Below are 13,461 nucleotides of genomic sequence, written 5' to 3'. Positions count from 1 at the left end.
TGAGATATGAACCTAGCAATGTAATTCAATCTACCTAGGAATCCTCAGACCTCCTTCTCGGTTTTGGGTGCAGGCATAGCTTGTATGGCCTTTACTTTCTCGGGATCTACTTCGATGCCATGTTGACTGACGATAAAACCTAACAATTTGCCGGATCTTACCCCAAATGTGCATTTGTTGGGATTAAGCCTCAATTTGAACTTCCTCAGCCTCTCAAACAGCTTTTCTAGATTGACAAGGTGTTCTTCTTCAGTTTGAGACTTGGCTATCATGTCGTCGACGTAGACCTCAATCTCTTTATAAATCATATCGTGAAAGAGAGTGACCATGGCTCGTTGGTATGTGGCGCCGGCGTTCTTCAATCCAAAAGGCATCACCTTGTAGCAGAAGGTGCCCCATGGTGTTATGAAAGTGGTTTTCTCCATATCTTCTTGAGCCATGCGGATCTGGTTATAACCGGAGAAACCATCCATAAAAGAGAAAACAGAGAACTGGGCGGTATTATCTACTAGCACGTAAATGCGTGGCAGTGGAAAGTCATCTTTGGGACTTGCTCTATTTAGATTTCTGTAATCTATGCACATCCTTACTTTGCCATCCTTCTTAGGTACAGGCACAATGTTAGCTATCCATTGAGGATAATTGGAGACCGCTAGGAAGCCGGCGTTGAGCTGCTTTTGTACCTCCTCCTTGATTTTCATAGCCATGTCGGGACGGGTTCTTCGTAGTTTTTTCTTTACTGGAGGGCATTTTTCTTTAAGGGGTAGATGATGGACCACAATGTCAGTATCGAGGCCGGGTATATCTTGGTATGACTATGCAAACACATCTTTGTATTCCTTCAAGAGCTCAATCAATTTTGTCTTCACCTCGTCTTGTAGAGCGGAGCCGACTCAGACTTCTTTCGCTTCCTCATCTGTCCCAAGGTTAATCACTTCCACTGATTCTTCGTGCGGCTGGATGACTTTTTCCTCTTGCTTGAGCAGCCTTGCCAATTCTTCTGGGAGTTCGGCCTCTTCCTCACACTCTTCATCAGCTTGATTAATCGGGTTGTCAAAGTCGTATGAGACTGTAGCAGAATCGTCATTGATGGTTGTCGAGGATGATCTGCATGATTTAAGGTTCACGCTTTTATTGGTATGAAAGAAAGGATGATTTGAAAAGAATTTTTTTTATTATTATTTTTTTTAAAAGAAAAATGTCATTTTAAAAAAGTGAAATGAAAAAATGAAAGACAAGGATCTCAAAATTGATTGCGAACATGAACCCTTTTTCATTAATGATTAATAAGGAAATTTGATGAGGCCCTACAAATGATTCCCCCATGCCTTGGGCTTGACATGGGTTCTTTTGATAAAAAGGAAGGAAAACAACATTGGGAATTACATTTCGATCAAGGTCACTTTAGGTATTTCAAACTCGGTCCATTTGGTGGCACCATTTCCATCAGTCTTTGTGAAGATCAGGCCATCATCTTCTTCTTCTTCTTTTTCTTCTTCTTCCACGGCACAAATACGATTGTCATCCAGGTAACCAGCACTTGAGAAGTTGTCGGACAGCGGGAGCACTGATCCCCTTGTAGCTATCGGCGCGGGCTTCTTCAAATTCTGGGAGTTGTATCCCAAACCAGTGCGGTCCTTGTTGGCAGGGAGTTCAAGCGATCTTCCCCATCCTTGGGGGTGTCCATCCTTTATAATTGTCAGGGCGTCTTTAAGAGATGCCATGGGAGATTCGACATCTTTTGATTCATCCCTTGCTGGGCAAACCATTTCAACATTGATAACTTCGAATGATTGGAATGGGACTTCTCTTATCTCCCCTTCTCCTTCAACGTATCGGAAAGATACGAGGTGACTTACCATAATGTCCTCCTCACCCTCGACAACAACTAGCTTATCATCAGCTAAGAATTTCAATTTTTGGTGGAGCGTTGAAGTGACTGCACCAGCTGAATGGATCCAAGGCCTCCCAAGCAGACAACTGTAGGCTGGATAGATATCCATTACGAAGAAAGTGATAAGGAAAATATGGGGACCAATCTTCATAGGCAAATTCACCTCACCGATTACAGTCCTTCTAGTCCCATCAAATGCTCTTACTATAAGCTCACTCGGCTTCATTACGAGTCCTTCAATAGTTAGTTTAGCAAAGGAACTCTTAGGCATCACATTGAGGGAAGACCCAGTGTCTACCAAAACTCTTGATAGGACTGTGTCCACACACTCAATGGAAATATGGAGAGCCTTGTTATGATTCCTCCCCTCGGCGGGAAGCTCTTCATCACTGAAACCTAAGCTTAAGCTAGTAGCGATATTGTTAACTACTCCTTCAAACTGACAAACAGATATCTCTTGCGGTACGTGAGCTGTCCTTAGAAACTTTACCAAAGCCTCCCTATGGGCCTCTGAGCACATCAATAGAGACAACATTGAGATCTTAGAGGGTGTCTGGTTAAGCTGATCAACTACTCGATAATCGCTCTTCTTGATGATGCGTAAGAACTCGTCTACTTCACTTGAAGGTGTGGGGTCTTGTCTTTGTTGAGCGCCATCAATTTGTTTGCCTTTGTCTGAAGTTGAAGGATTGATAGTTCCAATTGGAGTGGGTGTCGGTGCAAATATCCTTCCACTTCTTGTGACTCCGCTAGTGCCGGTGATATTGATCATTGGGTCACTAGACTTTATGGGTTCTTCTTGAATCTTCTGACCATGAATGTAGACTGAGGTGTCATACATCCAAGGGACTGCCTTGGTGTCAACATATGGGAATGGTGTGGGAACTGTTATTATGATTGGAGTAATAGGATTTGTCGACAGAGTTAACTGAGAGAATTCATATGGAATTTGCAGAGGAGGGACTTCGTTGTATGGTATCTCGAGGGTAGACACATCTTCGTTTGTGGATGGGCAGTCTACCACCAAGATCCCTTGGTTCATTAATTGTTGTATGACAGACTTCAATGTTCTACATTGTTGCGGGTTAATCAGACAATGTTCACAGTCATTACCACAGATGGGAAATGTATTATTCTTCATCAAAGCATTCTTGATCTCGATGAGTGGTGTTTTTAACTCGTCCACACAGGACATCAATCTCCTCCCATTGTCAGCTTCCATCATATTCACCGATGCATTATTGTGAGGGGGCATCGGGTTATTATTCACATTCGGCCTCTTAGGGGCAAACGTGATTGCCTTAGAGTCAATAAGATCTTGAACCTTGTACTTTAATGCTTTACAATTCTCGATCGAATGCCCGGGAGCGCCAGAATGAAATTCACAATGGGCATTTGCATCATAACCGGGAGGAAGAACCGCTGGTGGGGGTTCTAACTCCCTTAGTTGCACAAGTGATCCCCTCAATAAATATGGTAGCATGTGGCTATAAGGCATGGGAACTGGGTCAAATCTTCTCTCGGGCCTTCGCATCTTTTGTTGTTGTTGATATTGTGGTTGCTGATGTTGCGGTTGTTGTTGTTGAGTTTGAACAGGAATTGCCAATGGTTGTTGTTGACTTGGTTGGACGGGAGCTATGGCAGCTACTTGTGGATAAGTGGGATTTCTTGTTCGAATGATGGAGGCAGCATTGGTCTCACCTTCTCGTTTTTTACCATAGGGAACAAAAGGTTTCTTTGATGCACTAGAAGTACTGGCAGAGTTCTGGATCTTTCCCATTTTAATCATATTTTCTATCCTTTCACCGGCTAAGACCAGGTCGGAAAAGCCTGAAGAGGTACTCCCTACCATTCTATCAAGGTATGGACCTTGCAAGTTTCCCATAAACATGTCTACCAGTTCTCTTTCTAGCAATGGGGGTTGTACCCTAGCAGCTAATTCCCTCCACCGCTGGGCATACTCTTTGAAGGACTCCTCAGACCTCTGAGTCAAATTTTGCAACTGCGTGCGATTAGGTGCCATATCAGTGTTGTACTGATAGTGCTTGAGGAATGCCTCAGCCATTTCCCTCCAGGTGTGAATATGGTTGCCCTCGAGTTGCATGTACCAATCCAAAGATGCCCCACTGAGGGAATCCTGGAAAAAATGCATTAGAAGTTGATCATCGCTGGAATAGGCAGCCATCTTTCGGCAGTATGCCCTAATGTGTGTCCTAGGGTCGCTATTTCCCTTATATTTTTCAAAGTCCGGAACTTTGAACTTGGCCGGAATGATGACCCCAGGTACTAAGCTCATTTCTGCCGCATCGAGGCCCAAAATGTCAGTGCTCCCCATTGCCTTGAGCTTTTCCTCGATAGCCTTTACCTTCCTCTCCACCTTGTTGGTTGCGGAACCGAAGGCGTCATCCTGAGAAGCGTTCCTTGGGCTGAAGAATGCATCAAGTTGGTTGTCTGTCTCAAGAGCATGAGGACGAGGATTGTCGTTTGGAACACTGACGGGTGCATTAATGTTAATTGGAGGATCAGCTTGAGGAACTGGAGTCGGATTCTCGACCGTTTGAGGGGTAGGAGGATTGGTAGTACTGGCACGTTGATTCATTTCTTCTTGCATTTTTGCCATAACCTCCTGGCCTCTTGCGACTGCTTGAATAGTTTCCATCAATTGCCGCATTTGGGACCGCATTTGGGATACTTCTTCCTGAAGGACAACTTGGTTCTCTTGAAGTTGCTCCATGACAGCTTGTCGACGTCCTCGTGTATCGTACCGAAAAGTCAGCTTTGGAGAGTGGTTCTGAAAAAAAAAGGGTGGATGGATGAGTTTTTTTTTGTTTTTTTGTTTTTTTTTGTTTTTTTGTGTTTTTGTGTTTCGAAAGATGCATATGATGCATGAATTTTTTTGTTAAGGCAAAGCTCTTTTTAGTTATTCATGTTTATTCATTGCAACAACTACTTGACGATTCTCGTTCACAATCATGAAATAGGAAAACACAATAGAGAAAAATCGCAACTTTCATTCATCCTTTGAAGGGAAAATAGACAACAATACATAGAAGTTGCAAAATACAAGTAATGGAAGCAAATAAACCAACTAGATATCCACCCTAAAAGTGACCCCTTGAGACTTGCGGAGAGCCTCAATGTCGGTGATGAGTTCGGCCATTGTTCTTTTGCAGAACTTGACGAAGTGGTAGACCTCTTTAGGGGTATTATCTGGGCACATGATCAGATCTGCCTCCTTCAACTTGTCAGGAAAGTCTTGAAGGGCATAGTTGGTTAACACGGTCATGTTGGTGTACTTGTCCCTCCATTCTTCGTAAAGGACTTGGAGATTATGGATGATTTCGTCCCTTTGAACAATGACAGCTTCGAATTCATAGCAACGCTCTTCCCAATGTCTGCAGTTGTTTTGCAATTCTACATAGGCTTGGTCATAGATTCCCCTCTTCAAGTTCTTGATTTGCTCGCAAGCTCGTCCAAGGTTGAACTGCTCACGCATGAAGCTTCGATGAATCTTTTCTTTCTCTAGTTGCTCCCTGGCTAGCAAATCCTTGTGCTCTTTTAGAGTGGTCCTTAGTTCGAGAATTTGGGCCTCATAATCTTCCCTCGCTTCTTTCTTCATGGCATTAGACCTCTCGACAGTATTTTCAAGGTCCTTGATGATTCGGGATGCTCGATCCAACTCCTCGTTGCAGAAATCTAGCTCAGAATTAGCTCCTTGTAAAGCTCCACCAACCCAAACTCTTTGTCCCTCGGCTAATCGGAGCCTTTTCTTGCTATCCTCAAATTTTTCGCAGACTTTCTTACCCTTATCCTCCAAGACGTGGTTACGTTCCTTGGCGCGATTGAGTTCGACTCGTAGTTGAGTGTTTTCCAACTCGAGCTCTTTGATTTGGCTGGTAAGTTTGTCCATGTCCTCTTGTAGGATAGGCTCGGGCTCAGGCATCAACGGGAATGAAGAAGGATCAAACAGAAACGACATCTTAACCACCCTAGCCCTCTCTTTTACCCACACATAGTAGGGTTCCTTGGCTAGGATATTTTTCTTACCCCATTCATGGCTAATACGGACTATGCTTGTCCAAGCTTTTCTCACTCTTTTCACGTTCGAATCAAGCGGATCCACGGTATTGATGACAAATGGAATGAAATCTCTTTCCTCGGGGGGACTATTCATGGCGTACCCTAGTTGTCTCTTGAGTATAGCAGGGTTGTAGTTGATGCAACCTTGTGTTCCTATCAAGGGTACGTTAGAGAACTCTCCACATCTTGCGATGACATCCTTTATATCCCATTCCCTCTTGTACCATAGGATTGAGTTGGCAGAGAGAGATGCGAACCTTTGCGGCCATGTCAGTTTGTTTTCGGCGAAAGGTCCACTTTGAGGCATGCGGGCCCTCATCCAAAGATGTAGCATAGGAGCACAACAAAGGTAAGTACCTCCCCTCTTCTCATGCCTTGTATGGAAGGTGTGGTAGAAATCGGCAAGTAGAAAAGGCACCGGGTTCTTTGTTAAAAAGACTTCAACTGCTAACTGATCCACAAACTTGTCCAGATTTGGGAAGAGGACAACTCCATGAATCAAAAGTGCCAAGGTTGCACTACAAAAGTCGGGTCTTCCTTTTTTAATCATTTCCCAAGCATGGGCTTCTAGGAACTTTTGAGTTAAACCTTTTAGGGATCCTTTAACGCCCCAATGGCCCACTAACTTGTTGGTGTTGATACCCAAGATGAGTGAGAGCTCGGTCAAACAGAATCCTTCTTCCAATTTCGGGAAAGGGTTGTATTCCTTGATTGGTCGATTGAGGAGTCTCTCGAGGTCTTCCAAGGTTGGAGAGATTTGGAAGTCAAGGAAAGTGAAGCATCTTAAAGGAACGTCATAGTATTGGGACATTGCAGTGATAGCACAATAGTCAACCTTCTCAGTTAGAAGATCTACGATGTTCCCAAAATTGGCTCTAAACTTGTTGTCTTTGTGGGTTACGACCTTTGAACAGAGGATCTTTAATGACCTGATGTCGGGACTCTTGAAGCGGAAAGAAGAAGTGCTTTTCTTTGTTGAAGTATCCATGATTGTGTCGGAAAATAGTCTTGTAATTCTGCGTTTGAACAAACAAAAATTTTAAGAGCTTTGCTTTTTATTTTGATGATGAATGAATGTATGAATGAATGTTTGGTTTATTATTTCCACAGGGTTTTAAGCATGGGTTCGTGGTTTTGGACCATCGTGACGAAGCATGGAGTTAATAATGACTGCTTAGTAAACCAAGGTTCTCGCTTTGTGTGATCTAAGGCTTTTGGAAAATTGGGTTTAAGACACTGCCCCTAGAGTCATGGACTTCTTTGACTGTCAACCGCTTATGTCAATTTACTTGCCAGGAGACTGCTCCATCAAAGTCATCTACTCTAAGTGAGATCTTCGTATCGACCCTTACGAGGAAGGCACCTCGGTGGCCTATACTACGCGACCATCGGTCTAGGCTAGCCATAGTTTTAAAGGTTCTAAAAGGGGTCTTAGGGTCATTGACTCTAGTAAAACAAAAGATGCTTACGCCGAAAGCACGACGGTCATCAATCCCCTTAAGAGAATCTACCACTAAGTGAGGTTCTCGTACGATCCTAACGAGGAAGGAACCTCGCGGATCAATACTACTCAACCTCTCCTATATCAAGCAAACTCTCAGACTCAGGTGGGGAGTCCTTCACACAAGGTTTTTTCTTTGCAATCATTATTGCTTCCAAAAATTCTTCGTCACAGAGTCAAAGTTTCGGACCAACAGGTAAACAAAGAAAATATGCACGAGTTAGCAAAGAAAGCAATATATACAGAAAAATAGATAACAGATAAATCTCCACGTACGTAAAAGAGGAAACAACCCAAACTAGGCTAGACTTGCTTAGGGATTTTTTGTTCCCCAGCAGAGTCGCCAGCTGTCGCTACCGGGATTTCACGATAACGAAACCGGGACTAAAGAGAATGCCAAAGAGAGGCAAAGTCAGAAGAGTCGCCACCGAATTTTATTTAGTTCACCTCTATCGGAGAGGAGAGGGGAAATAGTCGATAAAACCCTCAGAAAATAGACGCGCACGGGAAGCGCTTAAAAGAGAATAAGGAATCGGTCTCGCAACCGAGATTTGGGTTCAGAAGTCGGTTGCGTAAGGGGAAGGTGTTAGCACCCCTTACGCCCATGGTACTCCATGGGAACCATTTGGGTTGTTTTACATACATGGGATTTATCTATTATTGTTTTATTTTCAAAAGAATGTATGAAAAAAAGGGGGGTGTTTTTGTTATTATAGTGCTCGCCAAGGATTGTGGCCCTTGTGCCTACGTATCACTCATTCGGGGATGAGGAATCAGAGCTCCGTAGTTCGGAGTAGAAAATATTTGTGAGTTGGTTGATTTTACCTTTGGAAAAAGGGTTTTTTGAATGATGCCCTAAGGCACAAAAAAAAGTTTGATGAGTTATATTGTTTTTACCTTGAATAAGGGTTTTATGAAAGAATGTTTGTGATTATATTGTACTAAAGTCTATGGGCGGAGGTGATTATTCTAGACAACAAGTCAAGCGTCTTGCGTCCAAAATAATCAGAGTAAGGGTAGGAATGCTCCATTCTCACTCATTCTCCACCACTTAAGGCTCATGACGCACAATAATAATCGTAATTATTAAGTATTTTTGAATTTGGCTAAGAAAATGCCACTTGACGTTGAATCAAGGGTTTATTTTGTTTTGATTATGAAAGTTGGCTTATGCAACATGAATGCAAAGTAACCAACAAGAAATTAAAAGGTCTCATTGTAAGGTAGCCCAAGAGAAAGCCTTTTGTGTGCAAAAGTGACCTAAGCTAAACAAAGGATAATGGTCTTACAAACATGTCCCCCTAAGGTAGTGCCATGATGCCATTCTTACAACATGAATGTAAGTTACAAATAAAATCCAACATTTACAAAGTATCACAAAGATAAGGGAAAGACCTCCAAGCAAGGGTCCTAAAATGAAATTCTCTAGGTCCAAGTTGATTAAGAGTGGAACGAATATTTTTGTTTTATCATTTTATCATGTTTTTGTTGTTTTTAATGTTTGATGATAATAAAATAAATAACAAGTAAATAAACATGCATGATGAATTTGTACAATGATGATGATGATGAGTACTTTAATATAAATTACAAGGTAATGACATAAAAGTAAATTACAAGAAAAAGAAACAATATCACAATAATAATGGTTAGTGAATATAAATGATATAAAACAAATATAAGTCAATAATACCGAAATCACAATAACAAAGGTTAACGGCAAACAAAATTAATGAAGTAAAATTAGTGGTTAGTAATATGTACAAAAATGAATATTTTTTAAGACTATTTTCTTATGCCAAAAAGACTTAAAATATGACACATTAAGGGATAGCTTATCATTGATGCAAAGTATTGAAGATGATTAAAAAATCAACTAACAATAGATTTGTAACAAAGAAAATTATGCAACCTTAAGTTCATCTATTAGTATTAAAAAAATAAATAAAAAGTGATTTGTTCTCTTTCTTTTATTTTTATTCATCTTTTATTTAACAAGATAATAAGGTAGTAAATAAATTAGCATAATGTAAATGATATAGTTAGATAACAATAAACATAAACATAAAATACTTGAAATAAAGTGAACAATAAAATAAATTGCAAAAAAAATAATAAAAAAAATAAAGTGCAATAATATAAATGTTAGGAGTTAGTAATTAGTAGTTAGTAACAATAAGCAAATGGATTAGCAAGTTAATGTAAAGACATGGTTTCGTCTATGCATCAAATGACCCAAATATGGTTAAAATAGAGGCAATCTATCAATGCCTCAAAGTATCATGAATGATCTATTGATCAACCATAGATAGGTTTGAAACATTGAAGATTTAATCAACTCTAAACAACCATGGTCAAGATCTAATAGACCTCATCAACCAAACAAACACAACAACAAGTCCATAATAAAAGAAAATGATAACATACACAAAGCAACCACAAAAAGGTGAAAAAGGATAGTAAGAGTAAAAAATCTTTAAAAAAGGGTGAGTAAACCAAAGTCAATCTTTTTTTGCAAGCTTGAATCTAAACCATCTCAAAAGACCAACCAAGAACAAGCAATCATTTTTAATCAAAAAAAAAGGAACAAAAAGTTAAAAAGTTTAAGTTAAAATCATTACCCACAAAATATGAAAAAAAGCTAGGTAGAAATGGTGTTGAACTTGAATGTGAAGTAAGGGGTTTGGGATGAAAATATTTGTGGTGAAAGCTTAGTAAAAGGGTTGGGTTATGAGTGTTAGAGAGTGAGAAACTTTGAGGAAAAAAATGTGAAATGGAAAAAAGTTGGTAGTGGTGACTTTTGGGAGGGAAAAGTTTTTTGGGTTTTGATTTAGGTTTGGAGAAGAGGGGTTGAATGATATTTTTTCATCAATTTTGGGGGCTAGAAAGCATGAAAAATGAAGGGGAATAGTGCATCTATTTATAGGGAAAGTTGGTGGGAAAATGGGGGGAACCAAATACCCTTTGTACAAAAAAAGCTCTTTTTTTTGGAGTGTGGGAGGCAAAATCCGGTTTCCCGCCTTTTCCTTTTTTTTTTTTTTTTTTTTTTTTTTTTTTTTATATCATGCTTTGATCCCATGCAATATGTATTTGGTTATGAAAGTTAATATAATTATGACGAGGAGATAATGAAAGCATGCATGTGCAGTAGGGCCATGGATCAGATGAAAGTTGTATCAGAGTAGGGTGAATTTCGGGGTATGACAGGGGTCAAAGAAGCCATTCTTAGGAGGACAGAAGAGGAGAGAAGGGGATGCAAATGTCGTGTCTTCTTATCATAGCAGAGGTAACCGAAGGAGCAGTTTTCAGAATTACCATCAACAACCTTATGTTGCAGCTGTAACCATTCCGGCTGCAGCACCAGTTCAACAACAACAACCTCAACGTCAACAAAATCAATACCAACAACAACAGGGTAACAGACCTGCTTATCAACAAAGACAGAGGATGATGGATAGGCATTTCGACACTCTTCCGATGTTGTACGCCCAATTGCTTCCCAACCTTCAACTGTTGCAACTTGTGCAGTTACACACTTTGGCTCCTCCTATTGGCAGACTTCCAGTGGGTTATGACGCCAATGCTAGGTGTAATTTCCACTCTGGGGCACCTGGCCACACTATTGAGAACTGCAAAGCTTTTAAGCACGTAGTTCAGGACCTTATTGACTCAAAAGCCATTAACTTTGCACCGGCTCCTAATGTTGTCAACAATCCTATGTCGCAGCATGGTAGAGCAAATGCTAACATGGTAGAAGGAGAAGTCAAATCCATCAAGGATGTGTTGAAGCTGAAGACACCGCTGTTGGAAATCAAAGAACACTTGCTGAAGGAAGATGTTTTCCCCGGTTGTGGGAGTGGTTGTTTGGGTTGTGTTGCACGGATTGGGGGTTGTGTGAAGCTGCAGCAGGGTATCCAGGCCTTGCTTGACGATGGTATCCTTCAAGCTGAAGACCTATCTGCCCAAAGGTCTGTTGAAGGGTTTGCTAAAGGGGTTGTTGAGAATGCAGATGTTAATCCTCTCTTGTCTGAAGATGACATTGATGCTGAAGAATTCACAAATGTTGATCCTGTTGATGTATTTAATTTTTCTGATGTTGTTGCTGATATTCCAAACATTGTGCTTGATTCTGATGTACCTGTTGAACTTGATTCCGATGTTTCAGATGTTTGTTTTTCAATGAATGAGATTTCTGAGTATGACTGTGATGTTGCCACTATCACAATTTTCTACCCGACCGCTCAGATCAGTGTGCCAGCAGCTCAACCGGTACCACCAGTGCGACCGCATCAATCCACTATGATCATCACGACCCCTGGTCCTTTACCTTTCACCAGCGAAAGGGCCATTCCTTGGCATTAGGGGGGAGTGTGTACACGCATGATCATGAAGTGGAACAGCCACTAAAAGTAGAAGAGGTGCAAGATCAGAAGTCTGAACCTGGAGTTGAGATAAAAGATCCCGCAGTGGACAATGTTGGTGGAATCGGGCGATTCACCAGAAGTGGCAGACTGTTCTCACCACCAGTTACCCAAGCTGACACCGCGACGAAGGCCAAAGGCAAGCAAGTTGTGAATGAGGGTGCCTCTGCACCACAGGCTGGCTCTGAGCCTGCTTTTGTAAAAGATATGGACGAGCTCTTGAGAATTATAAAGAAAAGCGACTACAAGGTAGTCGATCAGTTGATTCAGACACCGTCTAAGATATCTATTCTATCACTCCTACTGTGTTCGGAGGCACACAGGAAGGCACTCCTGAAGGTCCTTAATGCTGCATATGTGAAGGAGAATTGCGGTCCAAAACGCAGCGGAAATTAAAATTTTCTCCTTTAGAGATCCTTACGAATGGTCATGATCAGTGATAGAATATTTACCTCTTGTGATGGTCGAAACCTTTGGTGCAGATCTCTTGTGACAATCAAAACCTTTGATGCAGGTCCATGGAGCGATCACGAATGTTGAACGATGACAACGTCTCTACTCAGTCCACACGAACGGGTTCCTTCAATCTCAGTGCTAGCTGGTACGAATGAAGGCTTTGAGTGAGAGAGAGAGAGAGAGTGAGAGAAAACGAAAATAATGCAACCGCAAAGTTTTGCTTCTGCACAAGGGTTCTATTTATAGAACCACTTGTGTGGGCTTCAAGCTAAAAGCCCACTTAAGTGTATTTTGGCCCATATCTTATAATATGCCCAAAATCACTTAAGCTCATGGTACCTTACCATATTTCGTATTCTACTCAAGTACATCGTACCTTACGATGTTCTATAACTCACTTAAGGGCACCGTACCTTACGGTATTCCTTAGTTACTCTGTCTCTCATCAATCCGTCCTTTGTGTGTGACCCTGTAGGTTTTCATGACGTTGGCAATTATATTAAATCACGCATTTAACATAATAAACAGTGAGCGGTATCTAGCAACACATCACTGCTACCCAAGACACGAAAATGTCAAGTGATCTGACAATTCCTTCTGTGATAATAATTATGTGTATAATTACCCTTTTGCCCTTATGTCTATATTGAACACAAGGCATAGACCGTGTCATCCTTGTCCAGTTCAATATTGGGCCCATAGACATTTATCCTGTTATGCAGGAAGGGCAAATTCCATCTAGGTCACTCATGTCCCTCAGCATGCTTCGTGGAGTACCCATCAACTGTCTTTATGGCTATCCAGTTACGGACAACGTTGGATCAGCAATAAAGCACTCGACTCTACATCTAGGGTCCATAGTGGTTTCAGTCGAAGAGTGGAATACACTATTATCACCATGAGAATAACTTATGACACCTTGCATAACGTTCTATATAGTATTCTCATAGCGGGTCAATCCAGTATAAATATTACTCTTAATATTCATACCTATGTGTAGCGGTGTATTCGTCGCTATATGATCTATCGATTAAATCATAAGCAAGGTATACAATGAAATTTCGAGTCGCCACCGCACTTTTATTTATCCAAAGGACTGGCTAAAAAGC

At 41.1% G+C, this 13,461-nt stretch overlaps 1 protein-coding gene across 1 annotated transcript; it reads right to left on the bottom strand.

Moving 5' to 3' along the window:
• Positions 1–893: 893 nt before the first annotated feature.
• LOC127094466 (uncharacterized) lies at positions 894–4,628 on the bottom strand. The gene is made up of 5 exons (XM_051033294.1): positions 3,466–4,628; positions 2,291–3,336; positions 2,063–2,209; positions 1,387–1,903; positions 894–1,107 (listed from the first exon to the last, which is right to left on the bottom strand). The coding sequence occupies exons 1-5, from the start codon at positions 4,626–4,628 to the stop codon at positions 894–896; spliced, it is 3,087 nt and encodes a 1,028-aa protein (XP_050889251.1).
• Positions 4,629–13,461: the final 8,833 nt, after the last annotated feature.

This window comes from Lathyrus oleraceus, chromosome 6, assembly GCF_024323335.1.
Source record: "Lathyrus oleraceus cultivar Zhongwan6 chromosome 6, CAAS_Psat_ZW6_1.0, whole genome shotgun sequence".
Taxonomy (NCBI): domain Eukaryota; kingdom Viridiplantae; phylum Streptophyta; class Magnoliopsida; order Fabales; family Fabaceae; genus Lathyrus; species Lathyrus oleraceus.
The sequence above is the reverse complement of the archived record's forward strand: the minus strand, read 5'-3'. Positions and strand labels throughout refer to the sequence as shown.

Excerpts from the sequence above, each read along its gene's own strand:
- LOC127094466 (XM_051033294.1), bottom strand. The coding sequence starts at position 4,628 with ATGGAGCAACTTCAAGAGAACCAAGTTGTCCTTCAGGAAGAAGTATCC. Across the intron at positions 1,904-2,062 it reads GACTAGAAGGACTGTAATCG|CTGATGATAAGCTAGTTGTT; the intron begins GTGAGGTGAATT and ends TGAAATTCTTAG. Across the intron at positions 1,108-1,386 it reads AAAGTGACCTTGATCGAAAT|ATCATCCTCGACAACCATCA; the intron begins GTAATTCCCAAT and ends TAAATCATGCAG.